The sequence below is a fragment of the Aspergillus flavus genome, chromosome 4 (assembly GCF_009017415.1).
Source record: "Aspergillus flavus chromosome 4, complete sequence".
NCBI classification, from domain to species: Eukaryota; Fungi; Ascomycota; class Eurotiomycetes; order Eurotiales; family Aspergillaceae; genus Aspergillus; species Aspergillus flavus.
Genome location: NC_092405.1, coordinates 1,909,956 through 1,924,643, shown reverse-complemented (window position 1 = coordinate 1,924,643; position 14,688 = coordinate 1,909,956). Strand labels below are relative to the sequence as shown.

The window sequence follows — 14,688 nt, the reverse complement described above, 5'->3', positions numbered from 1 at the left end:
ATACCGAGGATTTACGTATGATGTAGTAAAATAAACAATCAAAATGCATTCCCACATTTGCGCCAGAAATCCCTGTTACCCACCCGCCCCAAACCTAGTGTCATATGTCAAACAAAGATGAGAAGGAATCGAAAGGTTTTCAGATCAGAAGTAATTACACCAAACGAATGACTTAGTAGCCTGATCCATAGTTAGCGATCATTCCCAAGAAAGTGTCTTTTACACGTACCGTTCTGTTCTCTCCGTCCGCCACCCCCTTCATTATCATTACTATCATCCTTACCAGAGAGTGCAGACGCCTGGCCAGCAGCATCTCGGATGTGCTGTTCATCGCCACGCAATTTCTCAAAGTAAGATTTAATATCCTCCGCGCCCACAGCCTTACCCGTCTCCGCAAATGGCTTCAGAAACTCCTTAACTTTGTCGCGCAGGTGATTGTATACCATTGCGCCTTCGATGGCTCGCACACGGTCGATATTGCTCAACGCAGCTTCACCGCGGTCAAGGAGGCTACCGGTACCAGTGCTGCCACCGCCGTTGGCTTCCCCATCCTCAGAGAGCGGGGGCTCGTAGGTTTCTTCTTCTTCACGCAACTGGATGTGCGGAGCGAGATTGGGGTAACAGTCGCGACAGCGGCAAAAGTGGTCGCGGAAGTCTTCTTTCAAGAATAAGGAGAATGCGCCGGAAGGAACAGGGTCGGTGAGGGAGTCATGCTTGTTCTTCAGTGGCGGGGGCTGTGTAGGTTCCTCCTTTGGTGCTGAGTTAGGCTCTGGCTTCGAGTCCGAAGGGGTATTCTCAGAATCTTCCTTGATCCGCTTCGCAGTGGGCTCGCCCTCTTCCTCATCCTCCATTTTCCGTTTCTTGGGGTTAGTGGGTTCTTCTTCTTTGACATCTGTAGCTGTAGTCTCAGGTGCAGTTTTGGTCGTCTTGGGCAATCCACCTTCCTTGTATACAGGGGGAAGGAAACCCACCGTTCCCGCATACCGTTTCAACCAAGGATTCGAGTCAACGCACTTGTAACAGAGAAACGTCTCGAAATCGTCTTCCCCAGGGAATCCCGGAGGAAGTGGCGTCTCTTCATCATCCTCAATTTGACCATTCCCACCCGCCTCTTTCTTGAAGTCCTTATACCAATCCCGCGGCAGCCCGATGAGACACTCTGGATGCCACCAATCTTCTCCACACCCGCCCGATTCAGCAGTTCCCAGTCCAAGACACTGAAACATTGTTCCCTTCTCTTCCTCCGCGTTATAGTCTTCACTACAGCCGCAAAACTTGTTCTGGAAATTTTGGTTGTACTTGTTCTCGGGATGCGGTTCTTCAGAATGGACGCCCTTCGTACCGGTCTTGGGGTCATTGCGTAGCGTGCATGGAGCGGACGATGGCACACGAGTTGTACCACAATCACAGACAAAGTTTCTTTTGTTAAATAGTTCAACGAGCGTGTGTTCGCCATGGCAGGCGATGGAACAGGAATAGCATACTCCTGCCGCGGCGTGCGGCTCATCGGCGGTCTTGGGAGGAGGATTGCAGGTTAAACAAGCGTATAAAGTCTGCCGCAGTGGCCCTAAGGCTTTCGTGCAGGAGTCGAATGACTAGAAGGTCAGTTTCTTATGCCGTTGTCTATCGCAGGGAATCTATGCTCACATAAGGTAGGATTTCGCGTGCATCGGCTTCGAGTTGCATCTGACTTTCAATGAACCTAGAGCGTACCGTTAGATACTGTTTTATTTTGGATCACTCATCGCATGAGTGTGCGCCTCCACGTCAACTTTGAGATAGACCGGGTACTTACTCTTTCGCAGTCTGCGAGTTCTGTGAGCTGAAACTCTCGCGCCGGTTGTTGACATTGTGTGCGTTCTTCGCCTGGTCGGCGTTAGATGGTACGGTCTCAGAGTTATCCATATTGATTAAGGAAGCCGCTGATTTAGTTATAAGTATACTAATCAAACGGTGATGGTAGGTTGAAAGCTGTTCTGCGCCTAGCTCTCGTTTGCGCTAAGACACCGCGCGGCGCGAGATTACTTTAAGTGTTTGTTTTGTTTGCAGTTAGTTAGGAACCAAACATGATTCATCTGCTTCACATTTTATGTCATAACGACATATTAAATGTTTATTCTTTTAGAGTAATGATGAGAGTATACATTGAGGTCACTACTTTTGAAACATAGAAACATTGGTTGCTGAGCGCATCGCGGGGTCATATGTCTATTCCATAGCTGTCTCCACCACCGCGATAACCACATCGGACGATGAAAGATAAATGTCTAAGCTCTCAAGCACTGAGCGAGACCCTAATAAGGGGATAGTGCATACTCCGGAGTAGAGACTTGCTCCAGCCTCTAGAGCTTGTATACTAGCGCCACCACACCATGCCTGGGTTTCTGGGGTATAATCAGGCACCAAGTCATAAACTTTCCTAAAACGGGTTTAATTGATACGCGTCAGGTCGCGCTTTGACGCGTCTCTCGATACCCGCACGCATCACCGCCCCAGCAACCGATTGATTGAATCCCTCCCTGTGCTCCTCAGACGAAAAAGACCCTCACTCAGGAACATTTGTGGGTTTGGTTCACTTTTGTCATTCTTTCAGATTACCATCCCTCACACTAATATACACACACAATGAGGTATGTACCAAGTCATATCCTGCATGTGGCGCATATTGTCCATGCCGAATTTTTTTTTCTCTTTTTCTCCCTTCTGTTCAGCTTTTTGAACAAGGCTAAAATCTGTACAGTTCACCACTTCGCCCCAGTTACACCGCCGCAAATCGCGGACTAGGAAATTTGAACCGTCGCAAGAGAGACAGAGAGCCTGATGATGAAACATCTTCAATCGCTCCCCCCTCTAGTCGTAAGTCAAAGCATGAAGAAAGAATGTGTTCCATGTCCTCACTGACTTTGTAGCCCCCCCCTCTTCTCCTCCTATGCTTCCTTATGAAGATGACGAACGCGATGAAGAAGCAGAGCTTCTGGAAGATATCGATGACCTTGACGAAATGGCAGAGGAGGGAGAGGGTATTGACCTGTTCGGTGATAGCTTCGAAAATGACTACACGAGCAGGGAAAACGATCGTTATCAAGGAGCCGACATCGATGACGAAGAACAAGAAGAGCTAGACATAGGCACACGTCGCCAACTGGAAGCTCGCTTGAACAGGAGAGATCGGGAATTGGCACGGCGCAGTCGCATGCCTCGAGCTTTTCTGCAAGACGATGATGACCAAAACATAGATCTTACCCGCCAGCCTCGCCGGCGGAGACATCACTACGACGAGGACCGAGAAGATATCGACATGGGTGAAGGTGATATGGAAGAGCTCTCATTGGAAGAGATGATGGATATCAAGGCACCCAATGTCACAGACTGGGTGTTACAGCCTCAAGTCCTGCGCTCCATCTACCGAGAATTCAAGGCGTTCTTGACCGAGTTCACTGACGACTCCGGTGCTTCGGTGTACGGAAACAAGATCAAGACTCTTGGTGAGGTTAACTCGGCCTCTCTCGAAGTCTCCTATGACCACTTGTCCAGCACCAGGGCTGTATTGGCATACTTCGTGGCCAATGAGCCCACCGAGGTTCTTAAAGTTTTCGACCAGGTCGCTCTTGATGTGACATTGTTCCATTACCCTCAATACCACGACATCCATAATGAGATCCATGTTCGCATCATCGATCTTCCTACCGTTAGCACTCTACGTCAGCTGCGCCAGTCTCATCTCAACTCCCTAGTGCGTGTCACTGGTGTCGTCACGCGCCGCAGTGGTGTATTCCCGCAATTGAAGTATATCATGTTCGTTTGCGGCAAATGTAATATCACCTTGGGCCCGTTCCAGCAGGAAGCCAGTCAGGAAGTGAAGATTTCATACTGCCAGAACTGCCAATCCAAGGGACCGTTCACCGTCAACTCAGAGAAGACCGTCTACCGCAATTACCAGAAAATGACTCTTCAAGAATCGCCTGGCTCCGTCCCTGCCGGACGACTTCCACGCCAGCGTGAAGTCATCCTTCTTGCAGATCTCATTGATTCCGCCAAGCCTGGTGACGAAGTCGAAGTGACCGGTATCTACCGCAACAGCTATGATGCCCAGCTCAATAACAAGAACGGATTCCCTGTGTTCGCCACTATTATCGAAGCAAACCATGTTATCAAGTCTCACGACCAGCTGGCTGGTTTCCACTTGACTGAAGAAGATGAGCGTGAGATCCGCGCGCTCTCGCGAGACCCAGAAATCGTGGACAAGATTATCCGTTCCATTGCTCCCAGTATCTACGGTCATCAAGACGTGAAGACAGCCATTGCCCTCTCCCTCTTTGGCGGTGTCAGCAAGCAAGCCCAGGGCAAGATGTCGATCCGTGGAGACATCAACGTCTTACTTCTTGGTGACCCAGGTACTGCCAAATCCCAAGTCCTCAAATATGTCGAGAAGACCGCCCACCGTGCCGTTTTTGCAACGGGTCAAGGTGCCAGTGCCGTCGGTTTGACAGCCAGCGTGCGCCGCGACCCGCTGACCAGCGAATGGACTCTGGAAGGTGGTGCCCTCGTACTCGCAGACCGTGGTACATGTCTGATCGATGAGTTCGACAAGATGAACGACCAAGACCGTACCTCCATCCACGAAGCCATGGAACAACAAACCATCTCCATCTCCAAAGCCGGTATCGTCACCACACTGCAAGCGCGCTGCGCCGTTGTTGCAGCAGCCAACCCCATTGGGGGCCGCTATAACAGCACTGCACCTTTTAACGCCAACGTCGAGCTCACCGAACCCATTCTCTCCCGTTTCGACATCCTCTGCGTTGTCCGCGACCTCGTGGATCCTGCTGAAGATGAACGCCTCGCCAACTTCGTCGTCGAATCCCACCATCGCGCCAACCCAGCCCGCCCCCTGCGAGACGAAGAAGGTAACCTGATCGATAGCGACGGCAACCGCATCGACGAAGAAGGCTATCGCCTGGACAGGGAGGGTAACCGCCTCCCATTCACTCCGGAAGAAATCGCCGCCCGCGAAGCTGCCAACCGCAAAATCGAAGAAGAAAAGGAGGGCGAAATCCCCCAGGAACTCCTTCGCAAATACATCCTCTATGCCCGTGAACGCTGCCACCCGAAACTCTACCAAATCGACCAAGACAAGATCGCCCGTCTTTTCGCAGACATGCGTCGTGAATCCCTCGCAACAGGCGCATACCCCATTACCGTAAGCTCCCACAAGTAATTCACACCCATCAAACAAAACAACTAATAAAAACATCCACAGGTCCGTCACTTGGAAGCGATCATGCGTATCGCAGAATCCTTCTGCAAAATGCGTCTCTCAGAATACTGTTCCAGTCAAGACATCGACCGCGCAATAGCAGTGACAGTCGATTCCTTCATCGGCAGTCAGAAGGTTTCCTGCAAGAAGGCCCTCTCTCGCGCTTTTGCCAAGTACGTTCTTTTCCCTTTTTCCCCCGTTGCAAGTAACTCGGTATTGACAATTGTAAAACAGGTACACATTATCTAGACCTAAGCCTCAGTCAAGACGGAAAGCGGGTATTGCTGCGCCGAATCCGTATGTTCCTAAGGCCACTGCGCCTCGGGCTTACTAGATCTCATGTGATTTATGGATTGTGCGGGGTTTACGTTAATTAACGGGGTTTATTCGGGTTGCTATGATATCATTTTTTTGTTCGTTTCTTTTCAATAGAGATATGAAAGAGGTGCATTAATGTGTGTGGATTATGGATTGATTTGATCTGAATCTAATACGGGTGAATTTCTTTTGGATGAATCTTTTCTTATGGATCTTATGATGAAATATTTTATATCCGGGACGTGGAGTTCTGGCTCTTACAGTGTTGTGTTTCGTGGATTTGCGAAGTGACTATTGTTGATACCGAGTCCAAGCATACAGTATGTGATTTGAGAAACTGCTGAATAAAAAAGGAAGAAACCACATAGAAACTACAGAAAACCAGACCCAAGGCATCCGTTCCCAGCCCCAGAGTAACCATCAACCAACGCCGTCCATTTTCGTCCGCGCTGCCAAGTGAATAAATAAGAGAATCCATGTACCACCCACCATAGACAGCCCCAGGCTATCCTATTTTCGCATGTCCCTGCCACCCCTCCTGCGGGAATGAGTTTCCCACCAGATCCACAGGGCATCTTCTAGTCATGATACCCAGCTGTCAAGCGACGAAAGGTTTCCTAAGGTACTAGACCAAGCCACATTGCTATCTGCCTTTGGAAACTGACCTGGTGGGCCGTGAAGTTATGCGGTTCAGTGTTCTTCCATCTGTATCTTCTTCAACGACCAATCGTGTGGTCCCAATGCAAGGAGTACAGAATAAAGATATAAGGACATGTCAAGATCTTCAGTCGTCACTGATTCGTCTCTCGGGACGGGGCTTGCGCAAGCTCTTCATCCGATTGAGAAAGCCGCCACCACCACCCCCGTTGGCATTACGGCCCTCGTCATATCCATATGATCGGTCCTCTGTGTGTCTCCTTTCCAGACCGGAACTTTGCTTCGGACTACTCGTAGAACGAGCTCGTCCCAGTCCTTGTGATTCCTCGGCGATCCGAGCACCTTTCTTCTCCCAAGCATCATCGTAATCCTGGAAAAATGGATTCTTCTCGTTGGCCTTGATCGTCCCGATATGGCCGGAGCCCGCGGGTGCCATATAGGATGCTTCAGGTGATACCACACGGCCGTTGGACGGGCGGCTACCCACCCCGCGGAGTCGCTGCGCCAAACTCTTTTTCCGTTGCAGACCCCCCGCCCCTTGTCTGATCTGTTGATCATTCTCGCTCTCACGGCGTTGGATGGCGGCTTTGCTGGCAGGAGCCCCATCCAAGAAGGTGCTGGTTCCTAATCCCATACTCTGTTCGCCATGCACTGGCTCGATCCGCGATGTAGGATCGAAGTTCACCCCTTCCGTTTTACGAGTCTCGATTGCGCCATAATCGTTATAGCCTTGCTCTGACCTTCCGTGGAACAGGTCCAGATTAATGTCCTGATTGACGGGACCAGAGCCTCCCAAGGCCATGTTGGCAGAATCCGCAGGGAAGGCTTGCATGGGGGCTGTGCGTTGGCCCTTGCGGTTACGGTTGGGGTTGCACGCATCAAACGGTCCATCGTGATGGAACACTGTCCACGAATTAGTCGGATGTTTGAGAAATCAAATACGATGTCAGGTGGGACCACTCACTTCCTGTGCCGTAGATACTAGTCACATCGAGCTTGTCAATAATGTCGAGTTGGTAGTTGTTCTTTTTCGAAGAACGAGGCTTGCCGTCCCGATGACGAGCTTCCCGTTCCCGCCGCCTCCTCTCCCGCCGGCGCCGCTCGTCTTCCGGGTCGAGCAGCTTGGGACGCTCCATAATGGACGACTCCGAGTTCCGACGAGGGCGGCGGTCGCGATCCCGGGGCCTCGGCAGGCCTGCACTCGGCGGGTCAGCGAAGATGTCTAGCGAATCTTTCTCCCGGCGCTCCGGACGTTCCCTCGACGTAGTTGGGCGGTGACTGCTCGAAATACCACCATTCTGGAAAGGCCGATCGGGGCGAGACGGAGCGGGTCGGTAGCCCGTGGGTTGAGGAGCTGGGTTGGAGTTGAGCGAGAGGTTTTCCTATGACAGAGAGACATACAGTTAGATCAGATCGACTAAGGTGACATCCGTCATTAGAAGACGTACAAAGAGATCGCGCGTATTGTTCGTCATATCGGACCGATCGATGGGGGACACCATGCTTCCAGTGCCAGTGGGCGCCGACTGTGGCGACAGGGGTCCGTAATCGTCGAGAAAAGGATTCGTCGAGGTTGGTCGTTCTGGGCGACTACCTGAGGCAATGGAGTTGGAGGGTGAGAGAGCACGGTTTCTAAAGGGGTTGTTGGAGCCCAAATTCACCCCTGGAACTTGTGGTGACGGCTGACGGACCGGGGAGACTGTATAAGAAATAGAAAATCCATGTTAGTTCATCTTGAGCTCTCGCAGGCCAGACACGGTCTAAAATGACGACGGAATGAAGCAACACTGATAAGGGAGTCGGGCCCCGCAACGATGTGAAACGTTCTGCGATTGAGCCCAGCCAGACAAAGGAAGATGACGAACCTTGCGGACCCAGCGCCATGGCGGGTGGATAAGCATACGAGAGCGTGGGAGGTTGCTGAGAGGCATTCATGTTGGCGGAACACGCAATGCGTCCACGAGGATGGGCGAGTGAAAAGCGACGATTGGGGATGACAGGGGAAGCAATAAAACACGATCACGGGAAATAAATGAGAGCTCTAACAATGCGATAATCGATCGCAAGCGCCGAGCTAGCAAACAAGAAAATAATAAAAAATCCCAGCTGGTGGTTTGTGAAACAGCGATGCCTCGGAAGTCGGTCAGGGGGCCGGTGACGATTGGAGGGGGATTTTTATTGCAGGAGATTTCGGAGATGCAGTTATGGGGACAGATTAGACCGTTGGGGCTAGTATTTTAGCTTGCGTGGATGGCGAAATCCCCTTGTCTCTTTTCATTTGTCTTTTTCCAATCCAAGGAGGCGTTTGTGTGCGTGTGTGGCGGGAAAGAAAGAAGGAAAGGAAAGGAAACGTGCGAAGGGGAAGAAAGAGAGAAACGGGAACTGACTAGTACCTAGTTAGTAGTAGAAAGGAAGGAGTGGAAAGAGAGTTGTGTAGAGTAAAGTAAAAGTGATGGTTGACTGACGGGAAACGAAGCGGCGGCGCGCCCCTTGGGACCTGTTCAGTTGGAAGGGATCGTCGGAGGGAATTAATAAAAAAAGGGGGGGGTGGGAGGGAAAGAACGAGGTGGATTCATGGAGATTTATTCTCCATCATTGGAGAAGAGAGTACAGAGAAAGAAAGTGACAATAGATTTCTCACGGTCGCTGCAAGTCTTTTTTTGTATTTTAATTTTGACTTTTAATTTGGATTCCTATTGTCATTCAGAAAGATTAGTATGCACTTCCTTAGAGATAACCATCTGGCTATCAAACATTCTACTGATAAATCAACACCAACAAACAGTAGGATATCAACACCACCACTGGTACTATGATAATAATAAAATACAGATCGATATCCACTCCAACTGCCGAATTGGGGTTACTATGTACATGGGTACTAATATATAGATTTTGATTATCCTTTCTCCCAAAGCACCCAAAAAATCAGTCATATGAACAAGATAATCGGGTCAATCCCGTGGGGATGCATGGCTAGCTTGAGTCACAACAGTACACTACTTTAGTAGAGGTCCCTACTACTGTAGCCTGGACGGACCGTCCTCTTCTTCCCGAGGTTCCCTTGTAATTTACCATCGGTAGACAGAAACCTCGCTTCCTGATTGACGGACTGGTCCCCATCACCACTCATTCAATGTATCGGTTCCGTTCGGTACCCCTGAATCTTTACCCGCCATGTTCAATACCGGGCTCTAAAGGCGGAAATGACTTGCTGCCAGGCTACCCCAGAAATCATCTAGACTATCTTAGGCATTAGGCACAGGAACAAGTACAGGTGCAGGTACTGTACATGAGGATTCTGCAGTTCTGGTAAGGGAGGGGGGGGAAATAAAAACATAGTCAAGGGAATTCTCCTATTGATCATTTTATTTCCTTGATTTAAGATACAGAACAAACCAACCAATTCCGTACTTCGTATTGAGAGCGATATCACGGGACGTTGAAGCTCATTCTATTTTGAGAAAATACGCCACCACCATAACCACCACCAACTTTAACCCTTCCACACACGCATACTCAAAATAACATTCCCGCAAAGAATGTGGACAACAAGGAAAGAATCCATTTTCAATTCAATGCAATCGGTTCTTCTCTATACTATTCCGTCCCGATCTGGTACTGTGCATCAGTGACCCCTCAGAACACACAAACACCTTCACTCTGCAACAGATCGGCGGTCAATTTGGCTTTTCGTCCCTCAATGATCGACGCTGTTAGTCAGTGTCCTACGTTATCCTTTTTCTTGGCAATTATCCACTGGGACCCTTACATCGGAACGCCCTGGCAGACAGACAAGATAACGCTGGAATGCTGCTCGTTGGATGCTTGATGACGGAATCTTGCGACTTGCCTTTCTTTTTCCTCTTCGTTGGTTTTCTGAACCAAAGTCCAGTAGAACGGCCCAGCCTCCGACTGTACTCTGCAGGGAGTACGGAGTACAGCATCCCCGGCACGCCGCGTCGAAAAGGATGACGTCGGGGAAAAACCTGGGACATACGTCAACATTCTTCGTAGGGGCTTAAAGAAGTTCAAGGTTTATTTCATTCATCTGAGATCTCTCATTAGAGTTTTACTGTACATGATCCGCTGTCCTACAGTCAACAATCAATTAACACCACCCTCCGGAAACAGCAAAGAAAAATAAATGATGGCCGGGGCTTAATTCTTTCCATGGTCGGCTAACCCGAGACACTCGGCCATGTTAAAGAAGATGTCTACCGAGCTGTACACGCCACCAAACAGCTCCTGGCAAGGGCCCTGCGCAAACACCGGTACATCCGTCAACGAGTGCACGCCCTGGTCCGCATCGACGGGTAGAGTGCCGTTGATCAGGAACCCAGTCACTGCGTCCTTGTAGTTGGCAAAGTAGCCGTCGGATCCACTGCGCTTCACCGCGGGCTTCCGCGGTCCCTCTTTGTGCACTTCATAATTCTCTTGGTGGTCGGGGAACGCCACCACGCCGGCATGCAGAGTGTAGCGCGGATCCCAGCGGGCCGGGAAATGGACCCCTTCCGAGTACCGCAAGGCGTTAGGGCCGCGCACGGTGTACTGCGAGAGTCCCGAATTCTGATAGGTTCCGATAGCCCGTCGCTTGTCGCGACCATCTTCCTGTGCGTTCAAGTATTCGGTGTCAACCGAGCCGGTGACGTCGAATCCGTGGCCGTGGTCAGCGGTAACAATGATAAGGGTGTCTTCCAGCTGTCCAAGGGCTTTGAGCTTCTCGATCGTGGCGCGCACGGTATCGTCCAGCTCTAGCAGTTCGCCCAGAGACCGGTCGTAATCCAAGGTGTGCATCTGCTTGTCGATGCTGGCGGCCTCCGACATGAGGAACCAGCCATCATCCTCGTGCCGGGCGTTCAATACGTCGATCGCCTTAAGGGTCATCTCCTTCAGTCCCGGAAGGTCCTCTGCGTCGCGCTTTGAGCCATCCGGATAGTTGCTCTGGTTGCGAAGGTTCTCCTGGTAGACGTTGCGATCGAGCCAAGTAGCCAGGTTGGACGTGGAGAAAACTCCTAGGGCCTTGGTGTCATTCGGGGCAGCTTGCAGAGCGGTCTTGTTCCAGCTAATACTGTATTCCTTCTCGGAGAACAGTTTGTAGTAATCCCGAGGCGCGTCTTCGCTGGTAATGAAGTTCTCCGCACCGGCACCGAGGAGGACGTCCGGACCGTCCCAGTCCGTCCACTCATACTTGGTCAACCCTTCATAGTAGGCGCTAATAACGTGGTCATACTCGCCACGGTCCCGAGTATGGGCAGCCAAGGCAGCAGGGGTGGCGTCAGCCAGGAAAGCGGTCGAGACGATTCCAATACCGGCATCGGGGTACCGGCGGCGGAATATCTCGGAGATGGTCTCGAATTTGGGGTCATCGAAAGGATCTTTCGACGAGTCCACATAGACGTTCAAAGCGTTCACTGTGGTCTTGTGGCCCGTATAGAGTGCCGTGGCGGAGTTGGCGGAGTCCGTGATGAAGGAGTCCATCGAGTGGGTCATTTGATGGCCCAAGACCGGGAACTTGTCCAATTGCAATTTGGTCAAGTACTTGCCATTAATGCTACGATGAGCGATTAAACGAGCCGCCGTGATCATATTAGTTGTCATGCCATCTCCGATGAAGAGAACGACATTCTTTGCCCGTCGCTTCTCAGGGAGGTCGCGCACCAGCCAGTTGGCAACCGTCTTTTCTTGACCGTAATAGGTCAACGTCGCCTCGTACTCACCAGGCTCGTGGAGAGCGACCCTTCTGTATGCCTTGGCAGTGACATTGACGAGAGAGGGTTTCTGGGCATCCTTCGCGAACAGGTCTACACCACTTAGCCGATGCCATATTATTATCCATTGGGGCGGTTCCGAACATACCTTCATACCAGGTAAAGTTCCATCTCTCGAGTTGCGGCTCATCGATCTCAAAATATTCTGCCGCGGCAACGCCCTCTTCACCTTTCTTCGCGATAGTGAACTTGAAGTCCGGATCAGGCTGGCCCTGGCGAGCTTCAGAGCCGTTGACGGGCGAGTGGACTTCTATGCGGATATCGAAGTACTGTCCGGGGAGGAAATCCGCCCTAGCAGGAGTACAACAATTAGCTCCAGTGTTCTACAACCGCTGACCACACCAACTTGAAGTCACGACAATCAGAAAACCAATGACATACTGGTCAGGAGGGAACACGCAGCCCAAGGTTGGACAGCCACCCAAGCGCTGGTAAGTTTGGGCAACAGCGCTGGAAGCGAAGAGCGCCGCACCTGCAATTGAGAGGAACCTCATCGTGATGCAGATGATGTGACCTCAAGGCAGCAGTAGAAAATGAGGCCTGCAGCTGAAGGACAAGGGAAGATCAATTCCCAGGCGGGAGAAACGCGCCTTTTTAAAAGGTGGAATGCCAAGGGAATGCGACGGCCAGATACCACCCTCGCATGGCTATCTCATCTCCTGTGTACATTTCATGCATCTCTGACTGGGTGGAATGATGCGGGCTAAAACTACGTGGGAGATAATCTCATTCGAAAACTGCTAATCCTTGTACCTTGTGCTTGGCGAATTCTACCAGGGAACCGTTGGCTAGGGTCCTGTAGACAAATCGGAATCCACCATCTTCTACACGTGCAGAAGCTGGGCGTTCAATGGGAAGCTTGGACGACGGCCCTTGTCTTCCGCCAAGCCAAGAGTGGCTTGGCAAGGTGTACCATGCCAAAGTTCTGGCTGGGCACGTGGGCTGTTTCTGGGGAAAATAATGGAATGGTTTCCTTTGATTATGGTCGGATGAGGGGGCCATAGAATGGTGTCATTCATCGTTCACGCTTCCGTGGACCATGGTTGGAAGAGGTAGTTGGACAACGAGTGGATTGGATTACTAAATATCTAATATCAGGACTCCATCGAAGCGAGAAACCATTGCAGAGATACGAGCTTCACTCTCTAAATGGATTTAGTAAAGAAATTGTATTGGTTGCCCTAGGGCTGCGTTAGGAATCAGAGGGGCATGGCCAAGGCTTGACTCAGGCACCGGAGTAAGGTTTACCTATATGGCATGTTCCTCGACGAGGGCAGGCTTGATTCTGGCGCTCATACATCTCACAATGTTTAGTCTAGAGATAGTAGGCAGCGACTGTCCTTGTCTAGGGGTCGAATGACAGGCACCAACTTATAAACTCGGTCCTCGTTCGTTGACTCGTTGCATATATTCCCTGATATATATTCATAGACCACACTCACTCTCACGTGCCCACGTGCAGGGGCATCTATAACTTAAAGTCACTAGATTTAGATAGAGGTGGGCATATAATGTACGTTGGTTTCTTTCCACATTATTTTCGCGATTAGTAGAGGTGATGAAATAAAGAATACGGAGTACATTTACATCTACAGGAAGAGAGATCCGATCGGAATCTGTAACAGGTATTAGGTTGTAGTTATATTATAAACTTATGTGGAGAATATTGATACTCTCCATCTAAGAGTATTTAGTGATGTCTTATAATAATATAATTATTGTATTGTACTCTGCTATCCGAGCTTAGGTTTCACACAAATCTGGACAGTGGGGAGAAAGTAGTGGGCCTCTGTTGAATAGATGGAGTGAAGATGAAACAATATTTATTTGTCGCACCGCGGCCATTTCCCTTCACAGCTTAGCCTACAGCACTGTCATCACGTCTGATCTCCAACTCTCCTACAGCAACAAACTATTTCGACCTTACCGACCATACCTCTCCCGTTACCCTTCACTATTTCTCTACGATAAACAAATCCATCGCTCACAGTCGTTGCAACTGCCTTTATAATTACCTCCGCTCAGCGTTCCGATAAACTCATTGATCCCACGCCATGGACCAGCCACAACCACCTACCGGTCATCCTGAACAACCCCCACCGCCGACTCTCACAAACCCACGTTTTACTCTCGAGCTCGAGTTCGTCTCCTCGCTGGCCAACCCATACTATCTCTCGCACCTCGCAGTCACATACCCCCATCTGCTGGGAATCTCCAACGCTGGCGATGAAGGCGACGCGACCAAGGACACTGCGGATCCTGACGCGCAGGCCTTCGCCGCGTACCTTGCATACCTCTACTCCTACTGGAAAACTCCCGAGTACGCTCAATTCCTAACCCATCCTGGTGCCACCCTCCGCGCGCTACGACTCCTCCAAGAAGACACATTCCGCCGCGATATCATTCGCCCCCAAGTTATCGAAGGGCTGGCGGGGACCGGCATTAGCAACGAAGAAGGCGGCGCAACCACCGAACAGGAGGGGGAACAAGATAAGGAAGAACAAGAGAAACAGGAAGAAGCGGGGAATAGTAATAAATCAAAGACCTGAGCTCGGTTTTAAGACACGATTGTGAAGAAGAGCCGCGGGCATCTTCTCTCGATACTCTACGATAGGTCTGCTCGGCTACAACCTAAAAAGGAAATCGTTGCGGGCGGCGGAGAAGTCTCAGGGGATCTACATCGGA

General features: G+C 50.6%; 6 protein-coding genes across 6 annotated transcripts; 2 read left to right on the top strand and 4 right to left on the bottom strand.

Moving 5' to 3' along the window:
* Positions 1 to 161: 161 nt before the first annotated feature.
* Positions 162 to 1,905, bottom strand: F9C07_3868 (putative metaphase-anaphase transition protein; the record flags this gene model as incomplete). Its single annotated transcript, XM_041291894.2, has 4 exons — positions 162 to 180; positions 230 to 1,595; positions 1,648 to 1,702; positions 1,796 to 1,905. 4 exons carry the CDS (start codon positions 1,903 to 1,905, stop codon positions 173 to 175), a joined length of 1,539 nt encoding a protein of 512 aa, XP_041146144.2. The 3' UTR covers positions 162 to 172.
* Positions 1,906 to 2,929: 1,024 nt separating this feature from the next.
* Positions 2,930 to 5,591, top strand: F9C07_2202802 (DNA replication licensing factor, MCM2 component; the record flags this gene model as incomplete). The annotated part of the gene is made up of 3 exons (XM_041291906.2): positions 2,930 to 5,200; positions 5,261 to 5,430; positions 5,492 to 5,591. 3 exons carry the CDS (start codon positions 2,930 to 2,932, stop codon positions 5,589 to 5,591), a joined length of 2,541 nt encoding a protein of 846 aa, XP_041146143.2.
* Positions 5,592 to 6,359: 768 nt separating this feature from the next.
* Positions 6,360 to 8,167, bottom strand: F9C07_3866 (uncharacterized protein; the record flags this gene model as incomplete). The annotated part of the gene is made up of 4 exons (XM_041291893.1): positions 6,360 to 7,135; positions 7,197 to 7,614; positions 7,681 to 7,931; positions 8,098 to 8,167. 4 exons carry the CDS (start codon positions 8,165 to 8,167, stop codon positions 6,360 to 6,362), a joined length of 1,515 nt encoding a protein of 504 aa, XP_041146142.1.
* A 2,226-nt stretch (positions 8,168 to 10,393) lies between these two features.
* F9C07_3865 (putative extracellular phytase) lies at positions 10,394 to 12,497 on the bottom strand (the record flags this gene model as incomplete). Its single annotated transcript, XM_071511145.1, has 3 exons — positions 10,394 to 12,036; positions 12,092 to 12,294; positions 12,385 to 12,497. The coding sequence occupies 3 exons, from the start codon at positions 12,495 to 12,497 to the stop codon at positions 10,394 to 10,396; spliced, it is 1,959 nt and encodes a 652-aa protein (XP_071366414.1).
* A 176-nt stretch (positions 12,498 to 12,673) lies between these two features.
* F9C07_3864 (uncharacterized protein) lies at positions 12,674 to 13,005 on the bottom strand (the record flags this gene model as incomplete). Its single annotated transcript, XM_071511144.1, has 2 exons — positions 12,674 to 12,706; positions 12,757 to 13,005. The coding sequence occupies 2 exons, from the start codon at positions 13,003 to 13,005 to the stop codon at positions 12,674 to 12,676; spliced, it is 282 nt and encodes a 93-aa protein (XP_071366413.1).
* Positions 13,006 to 14,057: 1,052 nt separating this feature from the next.
* On the top strand, positions 14,058 to 14,552 carry F9C07_3863 (putative RNA polymerase II mediator complex subunit Soh1; the record flags this gene model as incomplete). Its single annotated transcript, XM_041285837.1, has 1 exon — positions 14,058 to 14,552. The coding sequence occupies one exon, from the start codon at positions 14,058 to 14,060 to the stop codon at positions 14,550 to 14,552; it is 495 nt and encodes a 164-aa protein (XP_041146140.1).
* Positions 14,553 to 14,688: the final 136 nt, after the last annotated feature.